Consider the following 24,730-nt stretch of genomic DNA (forward strand, 5'->3'; position numbering starts at 1 on the left):
CAGCACCGTGCTATAAAGCTAGAGGTGTTATAGCATTCCTAACTGAAAAAAAGTGCGTGTTTTGCCATGGCCAGGGAATTCGCCTAACATGTACCCCGTAAAAAATCTATGGGAGTTCACAAAACAGGAAATTGCCAAAGAAATCATCACTACCAAGCAACAATTGATAAAAAACCCTTATAAGAGAGGCTTAGCACCCAACCTTCAGAATTAGGGTCGGCATTCAGCAATGCCGACCTAACTGCTCTTTTCTAACATTTTCATAAAAAAAAGTTTTTCTAAAATATTTCAACCTGGTACTCAAATGAAGCGAAATTATATAAAAATTTCAAAAATAATATTCATTTTGAAAAAATTTAAACTTTTTAAAAAAATTTTAAACAAAATTATCATAAAAAAATGCACTTTTTCATTTTTTGTTAAAAAACGTAATTTTTAATGTAATAAAACCATAAATAACAATTTTTTTTCGAAGTAATTATTATTTTTGAAATTTTTATATAATTTGGCTTTATATGAGTACCAGGTTGACATATTTTTGAAAAACTTTTTTTATGAAAATGTTAGGGACCCATTAAATATTAGAGGCTCTTGGGGGACCCCTTAAAATATTTTTTATTCAAAAAAATTTTTAACCTAGTGTTTTTGTATGAGATAGAACACATTTAGGGGGTGAGAGCAGATTATTTTCAAAAATGTTGTTTTTTAGGACACCCTAATGTATATGTATATATATATATATATATATATATATATATATATATATATATATATATATATATATATATATATATATATATATATATATATATATATATATATATATATATATGTATATATATATATATATATATATGTATATATATATATACAGTACAATCTCTCTAATTCGAATCTCCTTAATTCGAAAACCTCTATAATTCAACTAAATGTAAAGTCACTGTGAAATGCGCTTAAGAAACTTTTTTGTTTAACTTTCTTTAATTTGAATCTTTATAATTCGAAAACCTCTACAATTCGAATGGATTTTTCAGTCCTGTCAGTAAGATTCTCTCTGTAAATCGAACTCTTTTTTCAAATTTCGAATGTTTTGATTTTTTGTTAAACAATTAGCGTGAATTATTTCCTTCTGTTTAAAAAAAATCATGGCATCAAAAAGACTGCATAAAGAAAACAATTTAAAGCTGAAATACAAAGCTCTATTGAAATTGGAGAAAGGAAAAACAAATAAAGAGGTTTCGAAAATCTTTGATATTCCACTAAACACTCTTTCAACCTGGAAAAAAAATAAAGATAAAATCTTTGATGCTTTTCGTCAAGGAAATTAGGCTAAACAGGTGAAAGTTGATATGTATTATCAAGTCAACAAAGCTGTATTTAAATGGTTCAAATGAATGAGAGCTGATAATGTTCCAATCAGTGGTTTGCTGGTAAAAGAAAAAGCTTTATATTTTGCGAAATAGTTAAGCTTCGAAAATTTTCAAGCTTTGGATGGATGGCTAGACAAATTTAAGAAAAAATAAATTAATTTCTTATTTTATTTTCTCCAATTTTTATGATTAATGACTTTACAATATATGATTATTCTACAGCTTTTTCTTTAATTGCTTTAAAAAAACAATGTAAATATTTTCCAGAATTAGACATTCTGGAAACTTGTAAAGACCTCGAAGTTAAATTCAAATGTACGTATGCACGTATTAGTTATGTCAAAGCAATTATAATTTTTTCTTTTGTAGATATGGTATATCTTTCAAAACCATTTCTGTAGAGGCAAAGTCTGTTAACGATCAGATGATCGCTCCATGGCTCAAAACCACTATGTCTACAATTCTCTCTCGATACCCACTAGAAAATATTTTTAATGCCGATGAATTCGGTCTTTTCTACCAATGTTTGCCTGACAAAAATTTACATTTAAAAAATGAAAAGTGCATAGGAGGCAAGCATAGTAAAGTTCGCCTGACTGGGATGGCCACAGGTAATGTTAAAAGAGAAAGACTTTCAATCTTTGTAATTGGAAAAATCGAAGTCTCCTTGATGTTTTAAAGGTGTGAAAAATATTCCTTGTCGCTATCGGGCCCAACTAAAAAGTTGAATGTCGGCAGAATTATTTGAGGAGTGGGTTAAAGACCTAAAGTTTAATTTTCAGAAAAGGAAAATTGCTTTAATTGTAGATAATTGTTCTGCCCATCCTAACGTGCAGAAACTTGATTGGGTGGAGCTTATCTTTCTTCCATCGAATACAACTTCGATCACCCAACCTATGGATCAAGGAGTTATCCGATCTCTTAAAGCCAAATATCGCTCACTTGCAGTGAAAAAGCAAATTGCTGCCTTAGAAAAAGAGAACAAGATGCTAAAGTTTTCTATCCTAACTGCCATGTTTATGCTAACAAAAGCATAGAATTCCATTCCATGTCAAATCTTCATAAATTGTTTCAAAAAATCAGGAATATCATAAGCAGTGGAAAAGCATGTAAATGATGATAATGACCCTTTCTATGGCTTAGATGTAGACGAGACTGTAATGGAAAACTTAAGAGATTATCTCGAATTGTTAAAAATAAAATTCGATGCAGATTTTAACCTCATGGCCGACTAGTTAGTAGACATAGATTTCCATATTTGCATTGCCAACAAATCATCAGATGAGGACATGATTGCAGAAGTTTCTGAGCACAATGCTATTGAAACTAAAGAGGAATTCGATGATGAGTGCGTTGGTGTTTCTGACAATGCTACAAAACCAAGTCTAAACCAAGCGATGCATGCTGTCACTGAACTTGAGAATTACAGTCTTTATTTTAACTTTGGAGATGATTTGACGAAAGCTCTTAAAGACATAAATCGTGTCATTGAAATGGATTTAAAAGCCTCAAAAAGACAATCTACAATTACTGACTTTTTTTTGAAAATGCAAAAGTTTAAATTCCATAATATATATTGCATTTAGGCCTAAGAAACACCATTTGTTTGTTTGTTTCATTTCTATTCGTTACTTTGGCCAGAATATTTGAAAAAAATCAACTTTCTATAACTTGAAAATTCGAACTTTTTTCCCCAGTTAAATTCAGATTAGAGATTCTATGTATTCTATGTATTTTATATATATATATATATATATATATATATATATATATATATATATATATATATATATATATATATATATATATATATATATATATATATATATATATATATATAGAATACATAGAATACATAGAATCTCTAATCTGAATTTATATATATATATATATATATATATATATATATATATATAGAATACATAGAATAATACAAGAAGCTGTCTCTTTTGGCTGAAATATTAATGGTATTGAGGTAAATGTTAGTTCTATAAAAATCTTAACTGCTTAAAATTGATTTTTTCAGGATTTGAATTTAAGTGCTCAAAACATTCAGAAAGCCCTGCAATTCAATGTAAGTTGTTTTGAAAATAGTTATTAAACATTGTCAATTGATAAGAAGAAAAATTTTCAAAAAATCATTAAATATGCCACAAAATTTCTTTAGTTTTATATCTAAAGCAAATTTATTTATGCCGATTTTTTTCTATACCAAAGTACATATATTTTCCTAAAATAAGGAAATTTTAAATTAATACTTTTAGCACTGCAAATTAAGAAAAATACTATAACACAAAACAATAAAAAATAATTAAGAAAATTACAATAAAACAAAGCAATATAAAGTAATGACTAATTTAAAACTACATAACTAATGAAAATCAACTCAATGTTATTTTATTACCTGAACGGTATTTAACTTTTTCTCTGCTGATTCATTGACCAGAAGTTTTATTTTGCTTTTCGTCAATGTTGACAATAAGTTTTCAGCAGTTTCTTTACTAATATCATCTAATGTAACATTAGATTTTATGTTTGCATTACTTTTACGTGACTCATTTTCAATATCCTAGAATAATAAAAAAAAAATTATAAAGATTAAAAACAACATAAACAATTGAATCTCTATTACCAAAAAAAATAAGTCTGTTAGCCATCATCTTTTATGCTGTGTTGGTCATCATCTTTTACGCTGTGACTGAATAAAAACTGTAAAAAATCTCTATTAAGACACTTATTTATATATCTATAACACAAATTTGGTTACAAGATTTTACTTTAACAGAAACAGAAGTAGATAGAAAACTAAAAACATGGTAGTAATGTAGTGGTAAAGCACTCATCTCATAAGCAAAAAGTTCTGACATGGATATTGATAACAACATGACATTAAAATGACATGGATATTAAAATGACAACTATTAAATTTAAGTTAAACTAAATGTAAAATAAAACAAAATAAAAAAATTCAAATGCAAAAACATAAAACAGTAAAACAATAAAATAATAAAACCAGATAAATAATAATAACAACCTAATACTAAAAATCCTTAAAAGATTCTAAACTTTTTTAAACCTCTAAATGTTGATTGATAGATTCAATGCGCAACCACTCTTCATTAATTGCTTCATCAAGTGGAGGAGGAAATGTTTGCATCTGGGGAAGAGCTTCAAAATTCAACTGCAAAAATGATGATATATAATATACAAGTTAATCTCTATAAAGACATTTGTTGAAACGTTTTTAATAAATTTGTATTATATACAAGTTAATCTCTATGAAGATGTTTGTTGAAATGTTTTTAATAAATTTTAAAATAACCATTTAAAAAATCCAACAAAATTAACAGTTTACTATTTTCTGGTAAAGTTTAAGCGAATTTTTTTTTCACAGATTTTTCTATTGTTATAATAACTCTTCCATTTAAAACTTATGGCTCTAATAGTATTAGGAAATTTAATTTCATGTGAATTTTGTTTTCACTTGACTTTGAGGTGAAAATAAAACATTCATGCAGATTTTAAGGGAAACTCTTGAAGATACTGAATAACAATATTTAAAGGTTTTTTGGTGCTTATTAGTGGCATACCTTATAGAAAACACATGAAAAAACTTAAAAAATAAAATATTACAAAAAGCTGTATATTTTAAATTTTTTAGCTTTGCTTGTAGACAGTGGAGCAAGAAGTAGTATGTGATCCCTTTATTGGACGTCTGGCAACCCTATCATGTATGGTTGCCCTGTTAATGTTACTTGATTGTATTGCCAAAGCTATACAAGGAGCCCTTTGTTATGACTTTTTTTGAAAAAAAAGTGTGGCCAACAGATTAAAGTTATTATCTCAGGTTGAAAGTTATTAACCTGTTTTAACTCAGAGAAATACGTTAATCAATTGTTAGACATTCAAATCATTTTAACTTCTGTTGCTTTTCTTCTCACATTACCCCTTCTACAGCTAGTGGTCAGCGTTCCTGCTGCAATGTTACAAAATTGTTTTCAGATTTTTTTAAAACTCTTTAAATTGATTAATTAAAAAAAACTAAATTTTATTTTTTGCCTGCTGGAAAATGTTATCTGTGGTTGGAAAATGTTATCAGTGGTTGGAAAATATTAACTGTGGTTTAAATTTTTGAAATTCTAGTTATTGCTCTGACCTCACTAACTATCGCCCAACACTTCTATGTTATTTCTCATCTATATTAATGACCAACCAACCAAGGTCAAAAATTGCGTTGTAAATGTAATTAACGGGTGATGCAGAAGTTATCGGACAAAATAAAAACGTCAATAACTTATTTATAAATAAAAAAACAAACTACTATTATATTTTTTTTAAATAAAGCCTTTATCTTTTAATAAAAATATATTATTTTTTATATGAAAAACACCACCATCTGCAATTGATCTCATTTTTACTCTGACGCCTTTCATATGCGACTGTAAAAAGTTTAAATCAATTTCTTGTAGTTTTAGTTTAATGCGATCAATCAAAACTTGCTCTGTTGAAGCTTGCCAATCTCCCTCGTAAAATTTCTGTGCCAAATGTCCCCAAAAATTTTCAACTGGTCGTGCTTGAGGCACATTTGGGGGATTGGATTCTTTATCAACGTAATAGACATACTGGTCCATCCAATTTAGAGAATCTTTAGAGTAATGAGAACTTGCTAAATCTGGCCAAAATAAATAGTTAAATGGAAGAAGTCGTTTTTCTAAACATTCATTAATATAGATTGATGAATTGATTGCTACAGCCTTGGAAGTGCGAAACAATTGCTCGGACATACCACGGTCAGATATGGCTATCCACATTAATAATTTTTTTGGAAATTTCTCTTTTCCTATAAAACGAACACTTTCTGGGCATGTCTTTTTGTTGTTTGTGTAGTATCCAGAATTTCCAGGCATGTTGTCCCCTGCAAAACAAAAGTATTTTTCGTCATCGATGACTAGAAGCGATTTTGTGCTATAGAGTTGGTTAACTAGTTTCCTGCTTCTTTTCTTTGCCTTTATTTGTTGTTCTATAGTGTATTTTGGAGTCTTTTCACGTTTTCTACATTTAATATTCATTTTTTTTAACTGACGACCAATTGTCGATTGATTTACACCGAATTTAATACCTATTTTTCTCTGACTGACCCCTTTTTGATTGTTGACAAGTCTCGTTAATTCGGCTTTCTTTTCTCTAGTCAGGATGTCGGATGACCAGGGTGCTTTCTATCAAAAAATGATTGAACAGTTTCAAGTCTTTTTAGGTTATCATATATTGTACTTCGAGCAAATCCTTCCTTTTCAAAATGATTTACGATTTATTTTTTTTATATTAGGTTTATTTACAAAAAACATTTTTAGTCGCTTTCGAAAAGATTCTTGTTCAGCTGCATTTAACCTCATTTTAAATAATTGTGTTTCAAATAATAAAGTTTATATTTTATAGAATGTTTATGCCTACACATAAAACCACAAAAACTAATTATTATGCTCAAATAATGAAATTAGGATTTGTCCGATAACTTCCGCATCACCCGTTAGCGATGCTCCAACTGTATAGCTTAAGTTTATATTCCATCATCCTAAGATTGTGTCTCGTTTTTTGTTCTACAAATACAACCATGGTCACTGCTCAAGCAAGTTATCATTTCTTGTTCATTTAATTAAAACTCAATCTTTCATGAGTGGCCAGTTAACTTGGCTGAATGACGAATCAAAAGTCAAAAAGCTTCATCTAATTTTTTTAATTGTCCTCACACATTAACGCTTTCGAATTCTATCCTGTTTTTATGTTTTCCTGACTCATATAATTCATAGTTATCAAGAACAATATATGTCATTCTAAGCTACGAAAATTTTTTATTCAGAATTTTATACTTTAATATAAACATTTTTTAAACATGTTGTACAAAATGTTGAACTGCTGAACAAAATGTTGAATTGCTGAATAAAATGTTTAACTGTTGAACAAAATGTTTAACTGTTAAACAAAATGTTTAACTGCTGAACATAATGTTGAACTGCTGGAAAAAAACTGCAATTATAGCTTATAAATTGACATCCTAAAAAAAAAGCGGCACTAAACCAAAACTCATTTTTATACACATTGATATAGTCTAGGTTCTGTTATCACATACTATGTTATAATCTCATGAAATAAAAAAAATAATCATAGTAACAATAATAATAGTAATAATATTAATAATTAATACAACAAAGTGACTTGAGGAGCAGAAGAAGGCTTGAATATTTATAATTTTGGCAAATGAAATTTTTATTTTTCGACATCCAACTATAATTGAGTTTAAAATATAAGTAATAATAACTAGAGTTATTTTTACTTTTAGTTATTATTAACTTTAGTATTTTAGAATTATTTCCAGAAGTTTCAGTAGTTCTACAGGACTACTGCAAAATTATTAACTATTGGTCATCCAATTAGACCTATTTTACTAAAGAATTAAATAATAATAAATATTTAGGCATTAGGAGTAAATTTGCTAATTGCTTGGAAGAAAAAAAAAAAAACATCATAAAAATCAACCAACACCTCTTTTAATAACTCTTGTTGTTCCTGATCTACAGTAAATAGATATCTGTATAAGTCATAGTGCTGAAAAAATCTGAAAAATATTAACAAAAAAGTCAATAAAATAACTAAATTCACTAACAATAGAATGATAAACAACAAAATAATTTTAATAATTTAACTTTATAAGACGTCATACTTGCAATATAATTTATAAGAAAATTAAAACGCACAAAAATAAGAAATCGATAACATCTTTGATTATGCTGGTTTCAAACTCAAAAGATTCTGGATTCTTTAAGCCATGTTTCAAATTGTCAATGCTGCATTGTAATGAGCACTTTTTTTCACAATTTAAAAGAAGTTTTGAATACAATTTAAATAACTTCATTAGTTGCTCGTTGCTTAAACTTAGTTCTTGAGCAAAACTAAATCAGTTATAAACAAATAAATAAATTATCAAGATAATACAAAAATAAACATTTTCACTTATATATTCTCTCATGCACCTAAAGTTGAAATTTAAAAACAACTTCAACTCCGGCTCAAAAAGCTTTTCATACATTGAATTTTTTTTACAGTTTACACTACACAAAAACTAAAAATATATAGAAAAAAATAAAAATATACTAAAAATGTTATGATAAAACTTTGTGGCTTAGCAAATTTAAAAATTACTTATAAATATTGAAAAAACAATCAACCAATGCAGCATCTTTTAAATTTGTCTGGTGACTTGACTCATTCATTAGCTGAATTAATTTACTAAAAAATATAAAGATATAAATCTTAAATAAATTTCAATAAACTGCATGCAAAGAAATGTTGAGACTTACATTTCCAAATCACATCCTGAATATTCTCTAAGCTTTAAAAGCTCTTCGTTGCTAGATGATAGTAGATCTTTCCAATCCATTTTACTAGTCTCAGATAAAAAATATATACAATATATAAAATATATATAATATAATTTATGTTTATTTTTTTAATCTGAGACTAATAACCAAATAACTCTCTCTCTCTCTCTCTCTCTCTCTCTCTCTCTCTCTCTCTCTCTCTCTCTCTCTCTCTCTCTCTCTCTCTCTCTCTCTCTCTCTCTCTCTCTCTCTCTCTCTATATATATATATATATATATATATATATCTTCAAATATAATGATTAATAATATTTTACGAATAAAACTTGTATAATATTGAAAAATTTAAGAACAGATTGTTTAATTTCTCATGTCACCTTTTTTTTTTTGCTGTTCTGTGAAATTGCAACAGACGGCAATCACGAATAACCCAATTAGCACAGTGATACAAAATCTTTATTAGTTGGACAGTAATAACTTTTAAAATATTTATTAGACATTCCTCATAATTACTAGATCGAAAATTTTTCATATTACGAACCTAGCACCACAATAAAATTGTTAATTTGGTTGCTAGGGGTATCTAAAAAGGTAACAGTGTATTTTGCACAGTTACCATGGATATTACCAAGCCTAAGAAACTTTTTAAAAACATCTAAGTTTTAAGCTGGACTATTAGAAATGCTACAGGCAAATTAAAAATTACTTTATGCATTTTAATGATTACACACACAAAATTACTAATTTTTGCCGTTGCTATACAGTTCTATATCTCTTACTAACCAGTTACATTTTTATTTTCTTAAAACTAATGCATAATTCAAAATATTTTTTTAATAAATGCTATAGCTTATGAAGACATTTTTAATTGCTAAGGACTCACATCAACAGTTGATTAACATTTTAATTAGCTTAATTTAATATGGCTTGCATGTCCTTAGCAACCAATTAAAAATAAAAATGATTTCATACAATTAGAATTAGAGTTAAAACTTTGCAACTACAATTTTTTTTTTTTTTTTTTTTTAACATCTTTGCTTCCAACAAGGCTGCAAGCAGCCACTAATTAAAGTTGGAAGTTACTGAAAGAGAGAAGATGAAGATTGTAGAGCAAGATAACGATTGACGGACGACTTGGAGGATTGCAAATTATATGAATCAGGAAAGTAAGATGAAGGAAGCGAATTCCAAAGAGCTGATGTTCGAGGAAAAAAACTAGACAAATAAGTGTTTTTGGAGCACTAAGGAACAGTCACAGAAAAAGGATGACACTTAATTGAATGACGAGTAACACGAGAATGAATTTTAGTAGATGACACAAGAGACGCTAGCTCTTTAGAGCAGTGCCCATTATAGTATTTGTAGAAAAGAGAAAGAGAAGCAACATTATGACGATGTGATAATGGTTGGAGGTTGGCTGCAAGAGCAGGTCCAACTATGTTTACAATCCGTTTTTGCACCTTGTCTAAAAGAGAAAGGGCATCATTAGAAGATCCGCCCCAGATATGGCAACAGTATTCCATACAAGGCCGGATTTGAGATTTATAGAGATAGAGAATTGAATCCGAAGTAAGAAAGTGACGAGCTCGATAAAGAGATGCAACCTTAGCAGATGCTAGTTTTGCAACTGATTTGATGTATGGTTTCCAGGAAAGATTGGAAGTTAGAGTTAATCCTAGAAGATGAAGAGTAGGTGACTCATCGAGTACATCACCGTTCATAAATAGAGGAAGTTGCACCTGTTCATAAATAGAGGAAGTTGCACCGTTCATAAATAGAGGAATTTGCACCTGTAATAAGGTACGATTTTTTGAGAAGTTTAAGAATACCATTTGGAATATTATTTTTATGTGCTCTTGAACAACTTATCAAATAGTCAAAAGGGCACATTAGTCTTTTTAATAAACTTTTATTTATTTTGTAACTCAGAATCTTTCTAGAAAATTCACAAAACTTCTTAAAGTTCTTGTTTTGTGTTTCTTTGTGCCTTTTCACTGAACATTTACTATGCATACATGGGCAAAGCTATTCTCTATTAGATTTATATACTTTTAGCTTATGAAGTATTTTTAGCTGCATTAAAGCCATGACCCCCACAAAGGGGGGGATGGCAGTGCTGTAGCACTAGGGGTCGGAGGCAAAGAGGGCCGGGCACAAAGCATAGCTAAAGGCTTGAAAAATACTTCACAACTTATAAAGGTCTATTTATACTAGATTTTGGCACAAAATACTAGCAACTACCGACAATAAGAACATTGTCATACAAAGCAAAGGAATATCCTTTGAATTTGAAACAGCCTTATCCAAGATTTAGTGAAGGAGATAACTCATATACGTGACTCATGGGAAAGTATTGTTTAAGAGGCAAAAGGTGTTGCTGAAGTTACAAGCTCAATTTCCTACAAAATACAATGTAATAATACAAGCTCAATATCCTATAAAAAGAAATTCTTTTACTGAATCAGATCAAGATTTCAAAACTTCTGAAGTTAACCCAGTGTTGGATTTTATAATTAATGATTTGAGCACACGATTTGAAGAAGCCAAAGCAATATGTGATTTATTCTCATCCATTTTAAATTTGCAGAAGTATAAGGATGTAGACTTAAATTTAAAAGCAACCAAACTTGTAAATGCATAAAAGAAAGATCTGTCAGAAAATTTAATTAGTGAAATACCTCATTTGAAAAGTATTTGTAAAACAGTTTTTGGTATTGAAAGTTCTCCCCTTTGTCTTCTGAATTCAATTTATGACAAACAACTTCAAGGCATTTTTACCAACATCTGTCTGGCAATTAAACTGTTTTGTACAATTCCAGTAACTGTATCATCAGCAGAAAGATCATTTAGCAAACTGGCAAATAAATTGAAATCATGGCAAAAAGCACATCCTGTCAAGATCACTAAATCATCTTGCCATATTATAAATTGAAAATAATTTAGCAAAACAAGTTAACTTCAGTGATGCCATTGAAAAGTTTACTTTGGAAAAAACCCAAAATTGTCAATTAAGATAATATTTGTAATTTTTGTATCATCAATGCTATTAACATTATTCTCTATTTCGAATAAACCTTGAAAACTTTTCTATAATTTTATCTTATCATTAAGGCAGTCTGTAAGTGTCTTTTACTGTTATCAAGACAGTATATTTATAGATCTTAATTTTGGTTTCTAATTCTAGTAGAATAAACAGGCCAAGTGCATTAAAAATAGCTTAAGGTACACTTAGAGTTGACAGATATTCCATTTGTCAGCCCGGGACATTATAACGGAGGACGAAAGCCCGAAAAAATTTATGTCTTTGAGACTATGAATATATATTTAATATACTATTACTTTTTCTACTTCATTACGTAACCGTATTTCTGGCTATTGGCAGCCGCATCAAGTACTTTCTGACCTTTGAGAACAAAGTTATAGAACTCAGTACACGATTTAGAAAAATTCAGTGAAACTTGGAGCTCTGCGCTCACAAGTTCAACAGTCGCTTTATTTCTTTCCAACCTCCACTTGGTATTCATGAGTGAGAAGATTCTTTCACAAAATGCATTACTTGCCGGGATAGACAACACATAGGAAACAATTTTTAGTTAATTTACTAGAACAAGTTTTTCACCACAACAAAAAATGTTTGCAATTTTACAGCAGCACTGTCACTTTTATCGTCCGCAATAACGTTTTCTAATCCTGACTTAACTGATGAAAATTCACCGTACATGATGTCCACGTCTATACTTGAAGTTAGACCAAGGACACCACAAGCAGTAATGACGTTCTCAAAGCTGGGGACAATCTGTAGCGAGAATGGCTACAAAACACGCGTAACTGCCCCAAATAAAAAATCAAACCATTGCTCTAAATAAGTCATAGCTGTCTGCAAACCAGCACATAAATTTGACTCAATTGACTTTTTCATAGCTGCGGGAATTAGCTCTGACTTAACAGTACACTGGGCACTAAACCCAAAAAATCTGTCTTGAAGCCGGTCGTTCAACTTCTTGCGTAAGTCATACATAATATTATACAGCTCGTAAAGAGTTATTAGGGTGGAGTGATTTTCATAGCAAAAAAAAAAGAGTTTAAAAACCAATATTACTGAGACACGAATCAATGTCTATTAATTATAAGATAAAAGTAAAAAAATATTTTTTGATTTTGATGAGATCTTGAGGGTCCTCTTTGGAATTTAAATTCTTGACAGGTCCTAATATTTTTGAATTTTTTTTTTTCTAAACCATATCAACGTTGGACTCAAAAAAAGCAGAAAAAAATGCTTGTTTCATAAATAATAATTTTATTAAAAAAATTTTTTAGTGAAAAAAATACTTGCAAAAATATACCTTAAAACCCCCGTTTTGTTGAGGACGGGGGTTTTTAATGAAAAAAACAACTCTACTTTTTTAATTTTAATTTTTTAATAAAAACAAATATTATTTTCAAAATCAGCATATTATTTTGCTTCTTTTAAGTATCAAGTTGATATAGTTTAGAAAAAAAAATTTAAACAATTTTAGGACCCATCAAAAATTTAGAATCCAAAGAGGAACCTCAAAAACTCATCTAAACTAAAAAAAAAAAGAGTAAGGTTCTTTTTTCACCAAAAGATATTGATTTGCTGCTCAGGCAAATCAAATTTCAAAAATTTTTAAAATCGCTCCACCCTACTAGTTATCTATTTTATTTTTCAACTTTTTCCCTATTAGTTTTTTTTTAATTATTTTCTTTTCATTTTTTTCTTTTTTCTTTCCTTTACTATTTAATTTTTTTTTCTTTTACCGTTGAAAAAAAGACGTTCGCCATTTAGCGAAGCCATTGCGAAGCTCTAAATTACTGATGTCCATTTTTTGTCTGCACTTAGGCGCATGTCACAAAAAATTAATACAACTTCCGGCGTGCAACAGAAATTGTGAATAGAAAATATTACAAGCAGATCTTTGAATCTGCAACTCCTACCATTTTTTCAACATTTAATAAATCTTATAAAATTATACGCATAGATAAAAAATCATTAAAAAATCTAATGAAAAATTAAATTAGTTACTTATTAGCAGTTTTTATTATAGTTTTGCACAAAATAATAATAAAACCAAAGAAACATAAACGCTAAGGTTGTAATAAATAAGTAAGAATAAGAAAATTAAAATTATTGGAAAAGATAAATGCCTTGTTGGAAGTGAATGTACTAATTCACTTCCAACAAGGCTGAAAGCCTTATCCAAGTTTTCTTAATACTTTATGTGGTACTGCTAATGAAGTTTTTAAATTTGTTAGTTAACAATAACTATTATTTGTTAAATAACAGCCAGGCACTTAACATACATTCAAAACCCAAAAAGATTTGCAATTATTATATTAAAAGATTTGCAACTATTATATGTTCCTTATCTAAAAATCTTACATATAACAACTGCTTAACATTTTATTAATTTTTTAATCATTTCATTCCATAAATAAAAAAAGATGCGTTAATACTATACGTTGTAATACACAATAGGTATATTAAAACATATAGCATTATATATGTTAATAGTACATGTATTATCATATGCTAATAATATACATTAAGTACTTTTTTTTCTCATTTTATGTGATTATTGACTAAAAACGTTTAAAAAATAATTTTATAAGGTCAGGTCGGCGTGACTGCAAAACCCACAAGAGTAAATAAGTAAAGTTGCAGTTATTAATAAAGTAAGTATTCAAGAGATGTGTTATTTATATTTAATCATCACAAGTTTTTTGTGGCTCGAAGATTTAGAACAATTGATGACATTTGAATGATTTTGAAACCAATTTTCATCAATTTTTGGATTCGGAACATTTAACGTCCCGGGGAGGTTTTTATAGGTAGCAAGTTAGGTATTATTGGTCCGTTCTAAACTTTTGTGTTTTTTTTTTAAATTTCAAATTTAGTTTATAAAGGTTATTCCTTTTGAAAAAAAAGGCTTTTCAATCCTGCTCTTCAGCGACTGCTAACTAATAATTCATTGTCTTATTTAATTAATCCTTAAATGATTTCTTAAACTAAATATTGGTTTTGTTTTATTAATAATGAAGATTTATTGATACCGCTAGTCAAGTCTTTTTCAAGCTAGACTCAATTAGTTGTATAAATGTTTTATTCATTTTTATACATAAAGTCCAATTTTTAAAATACTCTAACGAAAAAAAGTTTATATATTGAACATCAAACTCAGAATAGTATTCACTAATGATAAGAAATTTGTCATTTTTATTAGACTTTTTAGGGCAATTTTAAGGATTTTCCCACAGACATACACCGTCTCCCAAAAAAGGCTATTTTTAACATATAGTCAGTTTGCCACCTCTAGCTAGGTTAAATCCAAAATTTCAAAATGAGAATTTAAACGTCTGTTGACAAAGCTATGCAAGCCTATTTAACACAATTATGCAGAATATGGCATTTGCAAAAATATTACTGACAAAACATTAAAATTTGATGTAAACTTTATATTTAGATTTTTTATTATCAATAAAACTATTAAAAACTTAATTAAAAACAATTAGTTTTGGTCCGCATAAACATTATGTATCGGATTTCGGAATATTCAACAGTTTTGCAATATTGCAAGCCATTTTCTTGGTTTAATATTCTTATTTATTTCTAGCTCTTAAAATATGCAAAACAGGGGCATAAGGGTATTTTTATTAGGCTCTCCTGACTTCTGGAGAATCTTTAATAATATCAATAATAAGGGCAAATCTATAATTCCACCTCTCTTGTATGGTTCAGACTTTGTCACCTCACCTAAAGACAAAGCCGAATTGTTTGCTAAAAACTTTTCATCAATATCATCTCTTGATTCCACTAGCTGCGTTCTACCTGATGTTGCCAACAAACAGGTTGATCCATTGCTTGACATTCATATCACTCCAGCATCTGTATCTAAAGTGATTTCCTGCCTAGACTCTTCTACAGCTTGTGGCCCGGACAACATACCTGTTATTGTCTTGCAGAAGTGTTCTCCGGAGCTGTCATCTATACTCTCAAAACTATTCAACAAGTGCTTATCAGAGTCTTGTTTTCCAGCCTGCTGGAAAGCGGCATCTGTTATCCCTATCTTCAAAAATTCTGGAGAGCGATCTGATTTGTCTAACTACCGTCCCGTAAGCCTTCTTCCTATCATAAGCAAGGTTTTTGAATCTTTAATTAACAAACACTTAATTTCTCATCTTGAATTTAATAACTTACTTTCTGACCATCAATATGGATTTCTATCTTCTCGTTCTACAGCTGATTTGCTAACAGTAATAACTGACAGGTTTTATCGTGCATGAGATGAAGGTGGAGAGGTTAAGGCTATCACTCTTGACATTTCAAAAGCTTTTGATAAAGTTTGGCATGCTGGTCTTCTCCATAAGCTTTCTTCTTATGGTGCATCCGGCAACATCTTTAAGATCATTGAATCCTTCCTTTCCAATTGTAGCATTAAAGTTGTCCTCGATGGATAACACTCTTCTTCTTATTTTGTAACTTCAGGGGTTCCTCAAGGTTCTATCCTTGGCCCTATACTCTTTTTAATTTACATTAACGATCTTCCAGATATTCTCACATCTAAGGCGGCATTGTTTGCTGATGATACTACCATTTATTCTTGTCGTGATAAGAAACCAACACCATCTGATTGCTTGAAAGGGGCATTTGAGCTTGAAAAAGATCTCACTTCTGCTACAGCATGGGGCTCACAGTGGCTGGTGAGCTTTAATTCAGATAAAACTCAATTTTTTTCAGCCAATCGTTATCGCAATAATTTAGATCTTCCTATATTTATGAACGGTAATGTACTCGATGAGTCATCCACTCTTCATCTTCTATGGTTAACTCTTACTTCCAATCTTTCTTGGAAAATATATATCAAATCAGTTGCAAAATTAGCATCTGCTAAGGTTGCATCTCTTTATAGAGCTTGTCACTTTCTTACTTCGGATTCTATTCTCTATCTCTATAAATCTCAAATCCGGCCTTGTATAGAATACTGTTGCCATATCTGGGGCGGATCTTCCTATGATGCCCTTTCTCTTTTAGACAAGGTGCAAAAGCGCATTGCAAACATAGTTGGACCTGCTCTTGCAGCCAACCTCCAACCATTATCACATCGTCGTAATGTTGCTTCTCTTTCTCTTTGCTACAAATACTATAATGGGCACTGCTCTAAAGAGCTAGCGTCTCTTGTGCCATCTACTAAACTTCATTCTCGTGTTACTCGTCATTCAATTACGTCTCATCCTTTTTCTGTGACTGTTCCTAAGTGCTCCATAAACGCTTATTTGTCTAGTTTTTTCCTCGAACATCAGTTCTTTGGAATTCGCTTCCTTCATCTTACTTTCCTGATTCATATAATTTGCAATCTTTTAAGTCGTCCGTCAATCGTTATCTTGCTCTACAATCTTCATCTTTTCTCTTTCAGTAACTTCCAACTTTAATTAGTGGCTGCTTGCAGCCTTGTTGGAAGCGAAGATTTAAAAAAAAAAAAAAAAATTTAAAGGCATTAAGCATAATAATAAGGGCATAATATTCTGCTCTATTATAATAGAGCACAAATTTTTTCTAGTACTTCAAAAACTTTATAAAACTAAAAACTAGTTTGAAAATTTTTAATAAATTTTTCTCTTCATATATTGTATCTATAAACAATTATTTGTTTATAGATATATATATATATATATATAAATTTTTCTCTTCATAAATTGTATCTATAAATAATTATTTGTTTATACGCACTTAGTTGATGTGATAGAAAGAAATGGTTTGGGCATAAATACTTTAATAAACAATTATTTGTTTATAGATACAATTAATAAGTTTATTAAAGTATTTATGCCCAAACCATTTCTCTCTATCACATCAACTAAGTGCGTTGTAATTGCCTCACTGCTTTCGTTTGAATAATCATAAAAGTCTAGAAGGCCATGTTTTATTCTTTTATGTTTTGAAAATTAGCGGGCTTTTACTGGAAACAGTTTAACACTTCCTCTGTTTGAAGGATCAGTTGATTTTAAAAAGTACTTTGACTCATTCAATTCAGTGATCAACTGTTCTTGTGAAGCAGGAGCTAGGGCATTTTCAATTATGCTAGTTGCTTTCGTCCGGCCGCAAGCAAACTTTTTAGCAATATTAGAGTCCGGGAAAATGATGCGCATTAGCTTGTTACCGCAGTCTTCACTACTACACCTGTGGGGGTGTTTAACGCCATGGTAAGTTTGAGTTACCTCAACAGCTGTAATGGCATCGTCTTCTTTAGTATTTTGTTTTCTGAAAAAGCTCGTCATGATGGTATTCTTCTTAATCTGCTTCATATGTTTAATGTGTTTTTCTGATGTGGCATGCTGTACTACGGATCTGCGCCCCTCGTATTTTTCAGTAAATGTATGATGGCAAGTTTTGCATTCTGCTTCGGACGCGTTTTTCTACTTTTATCCAACCAATCGTTAAAGTCATCTTCTTTCAGTTAGTCATCTTTGAATGTACAGTAATACTTTTTCTTTTTGGGAACTGGCTCTACACTTTTGTCAACATCTGTGTCAGAATTAGATTCCGCCATTGCGATATGGGTTTATTAATCATATATATATATATATATGACTTTCACTTTGTGAAAAAATTTTTTTCGCTTAATCGTTTTTTATTAACAGATTTATTGCGACATAATTAAAGTTAAAAACTTTAAATTATGTCTTAACGAGAAAAAAAAAATTTTCTAAAACTATTTTTTTAAAGGTCCATATTGCATCTACTTTAAAGTTCTTTAAAAAAATTTAAGTTTTCATTCAAAAGTATTTTAGTGTTGTCCACCTATCGGCTCAAAATGCATCTCTTTCACGGCTTAACAAAAAAATACAGACAAAAAAAAACACAAAATTTTCATCTACTTAACTCTCATATAACTATTTTCACTCTGATTTTCATTGATTATCTGACTCAATCTGTTTCAGACCATATAAGAAGAAAAATAGTCATTACTTATATATTATTCATATATTGAGACCACTGTTAATAAAAAAATAATTATTTAAGCATGTTGTTTCAAACAAAGCTAAAAAAGAAAATAATTCCCAATTGAAAACAAATAGTTTTTGAACTTTATAATAAGTATAAACAAACGTCATCAGCAATGACGATTACGTTTATACAAATACATTAATTAGTTAAAATAGTTAAATTGCACATTCTATCATTCAGTGCAATATCCGTCCGCATTCTCTATGCTATCTCTCTAACTCAACTTCTTCTGACTTTCGTTCTAACTTATTTCGATTTCTTAAACTCACTTACTCTTGGTCAGCGAAGCGGGTGATGATGCTCTTTAGTGAGCTGAACTTGTCTTTGCGGGCCCGAGTATGTGGCCTCTATATGGCAATTAGCCGGAGGAGAATAAATCACAATACCCAAATAATTTTTAAACACATTCCGTTTGAATGAAACTGTCCATATTGATTTAAAAAAAAGTGAGGAATTAAATTGGAGGGTTCTTTTATATTTATTCATTATTGATATAAGCATTTGAATATATCTTTAGAGATGTTTATTAGAGATGTAGTAATTACATAGCAAGATATAATATTACTAAGGAGATTAACTACTTTGGAGAAATGAACCATATTTGTTACTGTTTTGGGGCTAAAAAGAAACTTTTTTTTGTGCTGCCATTCGGGAAAAGTAATGTTAGTTCCAATTTCCCAGTATCCTCCACTGTCACACAATCTAATGACAAGAAAACATGTAGCCGTGAATTGACAATTTTTTAAACGCACACGAGGGTTACAATTTCTATTTATCTTTTGCTTCGTTCACAGCTAAACTGTTACAAGCATTTGCGGTAATGCTGTAGTGGTTGAGAAAAGAAGCAACGCGGTAATGCTGTAGTGGTTGAGAATAGAAGCAACGCGGTAATGCTGTATTGTAATGTAGAGCGCTAGTTTGTAAGTGAGAAGTTCCGAGCTCCCATCACCTAGTTGGTAGTACCACGCTCAACTTGTATTTGTGAGCAGCGGCTTTGCTCCTTAAAGTTCGTGTTTTGAGAGTAGCCTCTTTAATTTTAGTGACCCCCTCGGGGTAAAAAAAAGTTTGAAGTTTGTTTAATTAACAAACTTTAAAGTTTTTTTTTGCATTTTTATTTACAATTTATTTATAGTTGAAACATACATATACAAGTAATAGCTCTATATTAGGCTAATTTAAATTAACAAAAAATAATAATAATATAAAATAAAATTAAGCATTTATCCAACTTGTTTAAATTACAGAGATTGATATTTTGACTAATTTTTGTATTCAAATTACCTTAATAAATATCATGCATAATTTATATATCAGTGTATTGATATCTAATTTTTAATTTTTATTTTGAACTCTTTTAAAATGAGGCTGTGATAATCTGTTGGAAGCAATTCCAAATTAATAATCCCAAATGTGCGACGGACTCTAGACTGTATTTCGCAGTTTGTATGTTTATGCAACACTTTTTTAGTTAGTTATCTCGAAAAATAAAAACCTCTTCCAAAGGTGCAAATCACATTTCAAGTTTAAACATTTTTATGACCAATACATGTAAATTCGTATGATGTATAGAGTAATGGAATAATTTTATGAGAAAATCATCAAAACAAGTTTGGTAATTTTGATATATAATTCTAAGGGCTCTTACATTGGTGCGGTTTATTCGATTGTTTAGTTTTCTTCAATGAAACATTCTGACAAATGGACAATTCGAAAAATGAGATTTTGCTGATTAAAAGACATAAAAGAAGCGAGTCTCGAAAGAGTGTTAACTTTTTGACTTGTTGTTTTGCATAAAGTATTTACATGCTTATTTAACGTTTATTATCAAACTTAACTCTAGTAGTTTCATTTTTTAAGTAAAACTATTTCACTATCACAGATGTTAACTCTCAGATTAAAGTTGACTCTAAGTATAAAATAATATTAATATAAGAAGAAATTTTTTTTCTAAAGTTTGTCCATTTAAAGCAAGAATTTAAATATGTTATCTAGAAGGAATTTCAATGCGGATTTGCATATGAAAATTTTTCCCTTGCGCATTTTCTAACGTTTTTTTTTTCCAAAATTTTTTTACGTCGTAATGCGACTAACATTTTCTTTTCACTTTCTAAAGATTAATTAGAAACTATAAAAATTGCTAAAATCATTTTGTGAAAATGTTGTAACATACCCCTAAACTATATCACTCAAAATAAATAAAATAAGAAAAATATGTTAAGTCTATAAAATATATTATTCTAATCTTATTCAAAAAAAAATTATAAAAAAAAATTATTGTGCTTTTTATTCTTCTAAGATTATTGTAGATTATTGTAAGATTACCTTAATCCAAACAGTTTAAAAGTTATTCAAAGTCGATCCATTATTGGTTTGGCAAGCATAAAATTTTTGCCAAAGTTCTTTACAAAAAATGCAATGAGTTAGTACACTTGTATAATAAACAATTTAATGCGTACATTGAGTTCTTAAAAATTAAACAGCGCAATGGCATCAAATTATAACGATTACTTTTTTAGTTATTTTTCAATCAATATATTTTTCACAATAATAAATACCGTTTACAATATAGTACAAATATTACAATAATATTTTTGTGAAGGGACAACGCAAATAGTAGGACAATGCAAAGACTAATTCAAAGCAGAGACCTTGTAAAAAAAAAAAACTAATAATAAAAAAAACATCCTAGAAAATAAAAATTAAAAAAATTCTTCTACTACTACAACTACTACTACTACTACTACTACTACTACTACTACTACTACTACTACTACTACTACTACTACTACTACTACTACTACTACTACTACTACTACTACTACTACTACTACTACTACTACTACTACTACTACTACTACTACTACTACTACTACTACTACTAATAATAATAATAATAATAATAATAATAATAATAATAATAATAATAATAATGATACAACAGACAAATACAATAACCGAAAGAACAAAAATTAAACTCATTTATATATAATAATAATAATAATAATAATAATAATAATACTAATAAAAATAAGTACCGTAATAATACTGACAATAGATAATAATAAATAATAATAACAATAATAACAATAGTAATAATAACAATAATGGTACTAAAAATAATAATAATAACTGATTAAAATAATGAAATAATAAATAATAAACGTTAATATTATGAATAATAGTAGAAGACAAAGAAGTATTATTGAGTAAAAAAGAAAAATTATTGAATTAAAGTTGATAGGATGATACTAATACTAACTAAATATTTATCTATTTAATCTAGTTGATATTTATACCAATAAACATAAATATAATAAATGCTAAATATAGAAATATTAATCAACTCTAGAATAAACATTGAGTATGGTAACTATGGTAATAATACTCTTTTATTTAATGCATAGCTGTCAAGACCTGTTTAATTTTACTTTAAAAGCAGATCTTGAATTTGGGTCTTCAGTTTTTATGGAGTGGGGGAGATTGTTCCACTCATTAGTGCATTGATGCGATAAAGTTTTTGCCATATATTGTTGTTTGATTTTCTTCAACAAATATATTTTTGGATAATAAGGGTCTAAGGAGAAAGGAGTGTTTGGAACTAGTTTAGGAGTACAAAGAAGTGAAAGCAGTTGGGAGTTTACCATGCAAGTAATCCCATACAAAGGTACAATTCATAAGTTTGATGTTGTCATAAAGTTTTAAAAACTGTAATTTGTATAACAAAGAAACATTGTTGAAACAGTCATTCTGAAAGTGGATGATTTTAATGGCTTTATTTTGTAGAGTGGAAATAATTTTTAAGGATTGATTTTTAATTTGTGCCCAGATATGGCAAGCATATTGTATTTGAGATCCAAGTATGGAGTGATAAATACTGGCTACAGTTTCTAAGTTGACAAAGTGCCTTACTTTGGCGAACATACCAATTGATTGACTTAATTTTGACTGTAAATAAGAGTGGTGGTATTTAAAAGAAAGATTTTCATCCAGCATTATTCCAGAATACCTTACTGATTTTGAAGAAATTAATATATCTTCATTAAAATAAAAATTTAATTGCTTATTAATTTTTTGGTTTTAAAGACTACTATTTGAATTTTTTTAGCATTGAGTGAGATTTTATTTGATCCCAGCCAGAACTGATGATGTGGTCAAATATTAATATGTATATAATAATCTCATTGGTTTTATTTTAAACTTTGTCAATAGAGTCTTCAATTATAAGCAAATTAGTGTCATCAGCAAAATGGTATCTAAATACATTATTGAGGCATGTGTTTAATTTATTGATGTACACTAAGAATAGAAGAGGGAATCCTGAATTGACAGATTGGGTTGATGTGATAATTTTATTTATAGTTACAAATTGAAGTCTATGGTTTAAGTAAGATTTGAAAAAGTTCAGAGGAACTCCACGAACTCCATAATATGCTGACTTGGTGGCTGACTTGGTGAGAAAGATACGATGGTTTAGTGTGTGGAAAGCTTTCTGTAAGTCAATAAACACACTGCAAGCAAATTTATTTTCATATATGTTTTTCGAATAATCTCTGTAAAGTCAATAAACACACTACAAGCAAATTTATTTTCATATATGTTTTACGAATAATCTCTGTAAAGTCAATAAACACACTACAAGCAAATTTATTTTCATATATGTTTTTCGAATAATCTCTGTAAAGTCAATAAACACACTACAAGCAAATTTATTTTCATATATGTTTTTCAAATAATCTCTGTAAAGTCAATAAACACACTACAAGCAAATTTATTTTCATATATGTTTTGAAAAACATATATGAAAATAAATTTGCTTGTAGTGTGTTTATTGACTTTACAGAAATTATTCGAAAAACATATATGAAAATAAATTTGCTTGCCAAATTTATTTTCATATATGTTTTTCAAATAATCTCTGTAAAGTCAATAAGTAAATAGATAGTTGAATGTTCATGTCTAAATCCATATTATAATTTATAAATGCAATAAAAAGTATCCAAATACTTGGATAGTCTTACGTGCTTCATTTTCTCAAATATTTTTCTAAATTATACAATAATGAAACAGGCCTGTAGTTAACAAGTTCAAGAGCCATTCTTGTGGAATTGGAATAACCATTGCAATTTTGAAAAAGTCTGGTAATACTTCTTTTATAAATGAGTTATTTAGGGGAGTGTGGGGAGAAGTGGGACGCGGGAGAAGTGGGACAGCCTGAAATTTCTAATTAGGTGCGGTGCCTAAATACTGTTATTTAATGTAAACAATTAAATTCCTTTGCCTCTATTTAGCAGAAATTGCTTTGTTTTTTTGCGTGCGCTAAAAACCCTATTTTTTAAATGTACCTTAAAAAAGTTGCTGATCTCGATTTTGCCAAAGCATTTGATAACAGCCTCACAACTCTAAAATTAAAATCACTTGAAATAAATGGCAAACTGCTAAATGGATTAAGTCTTTTTTTGATGGCAGAAAATAACGCGTTTCATTTAACAATATCTGCAATGATTGAGTCGATGTTCACAGTAGTGTTCCTTAAGGTTCTGTCTTATGTCCGCTTTTCTTCTTTCTCTACACAAAAGATCTTTCCTAACTTAAACTTTGGAGATATTTGTCGATGATACTAAACACTTTTATAAAATTTTATTGAAGACTAAACTCGTTAATCAACAGGACTGTTAACAAATAGTATATGAATATTTCAAAATGCTGTATTATCTATTAGGGCCAAACCAATTTTATTTACTGTTACTTTTTGCAAAATAATTAAGGTTCAAATCTAAGTATGTCTAAGTATATCTGCTAATTAGCTACTTCAAAATGACTTCTACTGATGTCGGAGTCATTTTTACTCTTAACCTCAATAATTGGGAACAAGTATTTATAAAACTAACGGGTGGCCCAAGATAAATGACATAGGTAGTATTTTTGTTATAACTTTGTTATTTTTTAAGTTAGAAAAGTGAA

General features: G+C 29.1%; 1 protein-coding gene across 5 annotated transcripts in view; it reads right to left on the reverse strand.

The window, feature by feature from the left end:
• Positions 1–21,219, reverse strand: part of LOC136080468 (ciliary-associated calcium-binding coiled-coil protein 1-like) — a 32,118-nt gene extending 10,899 nt beyond the window's left edge. The window contains exons 1-7 of one of the 5 annotated variants that reach the window (XR_010638474.1): positions 21,092–21,207; positions 8,726–8,809; positions 8,568–8,654; positions 8,123–8,317; positions 7,911–7,983; positions 4,447–4,551; positions 3,775–3,939 (exon numbers count right to left, since the gene is read on the reverse strand). Coding sequence is in view for 3 of the 5 variants with exons in the window: in XM_065797133.1 (XP_065653205.1) it covers positions 3,775–3,939; positions 4,447–4,551; positions 7,911–7,983; positions 8,123–8,317; positions 8,568–8,654; positions 8,726–8,805 (705 nt within the window). In the remaining 2 variants the exon portion in view is untranslated. Of the gene's footprint in view, positions 1–3,774; positions 3,940–4,446; positions 4,552–7,910; positions 7,984–8,122; positions 8,318–8,567; positions 8,655–8,725; positions 8,907–21,091 lie in introns of those variants that run through there. The other 4 variants (XM_065797133.1, XM_065797132.1, XR_010638473.1 and 1 more) reach the window with 4 other exon arrangements.
• Positions 21,220–24,730: the final 3,511 nt, after the last annotated feature.

The sequence above is a fragment of the Hydra vulgaris genome, chromosome 05 (assembly GCF_038396675.1).
Source record: "Hydra vulgaris chromosome 05, alternate assembly HydraT2T_AEP".
Classification (NCBI taxonomy): domain Eukaryota; kingdom Metazoa; phylum Cnidaria; class Hydrozoa; order Anthoathecata; family Hydridae; genus Hydra; species Hydra vulgaris.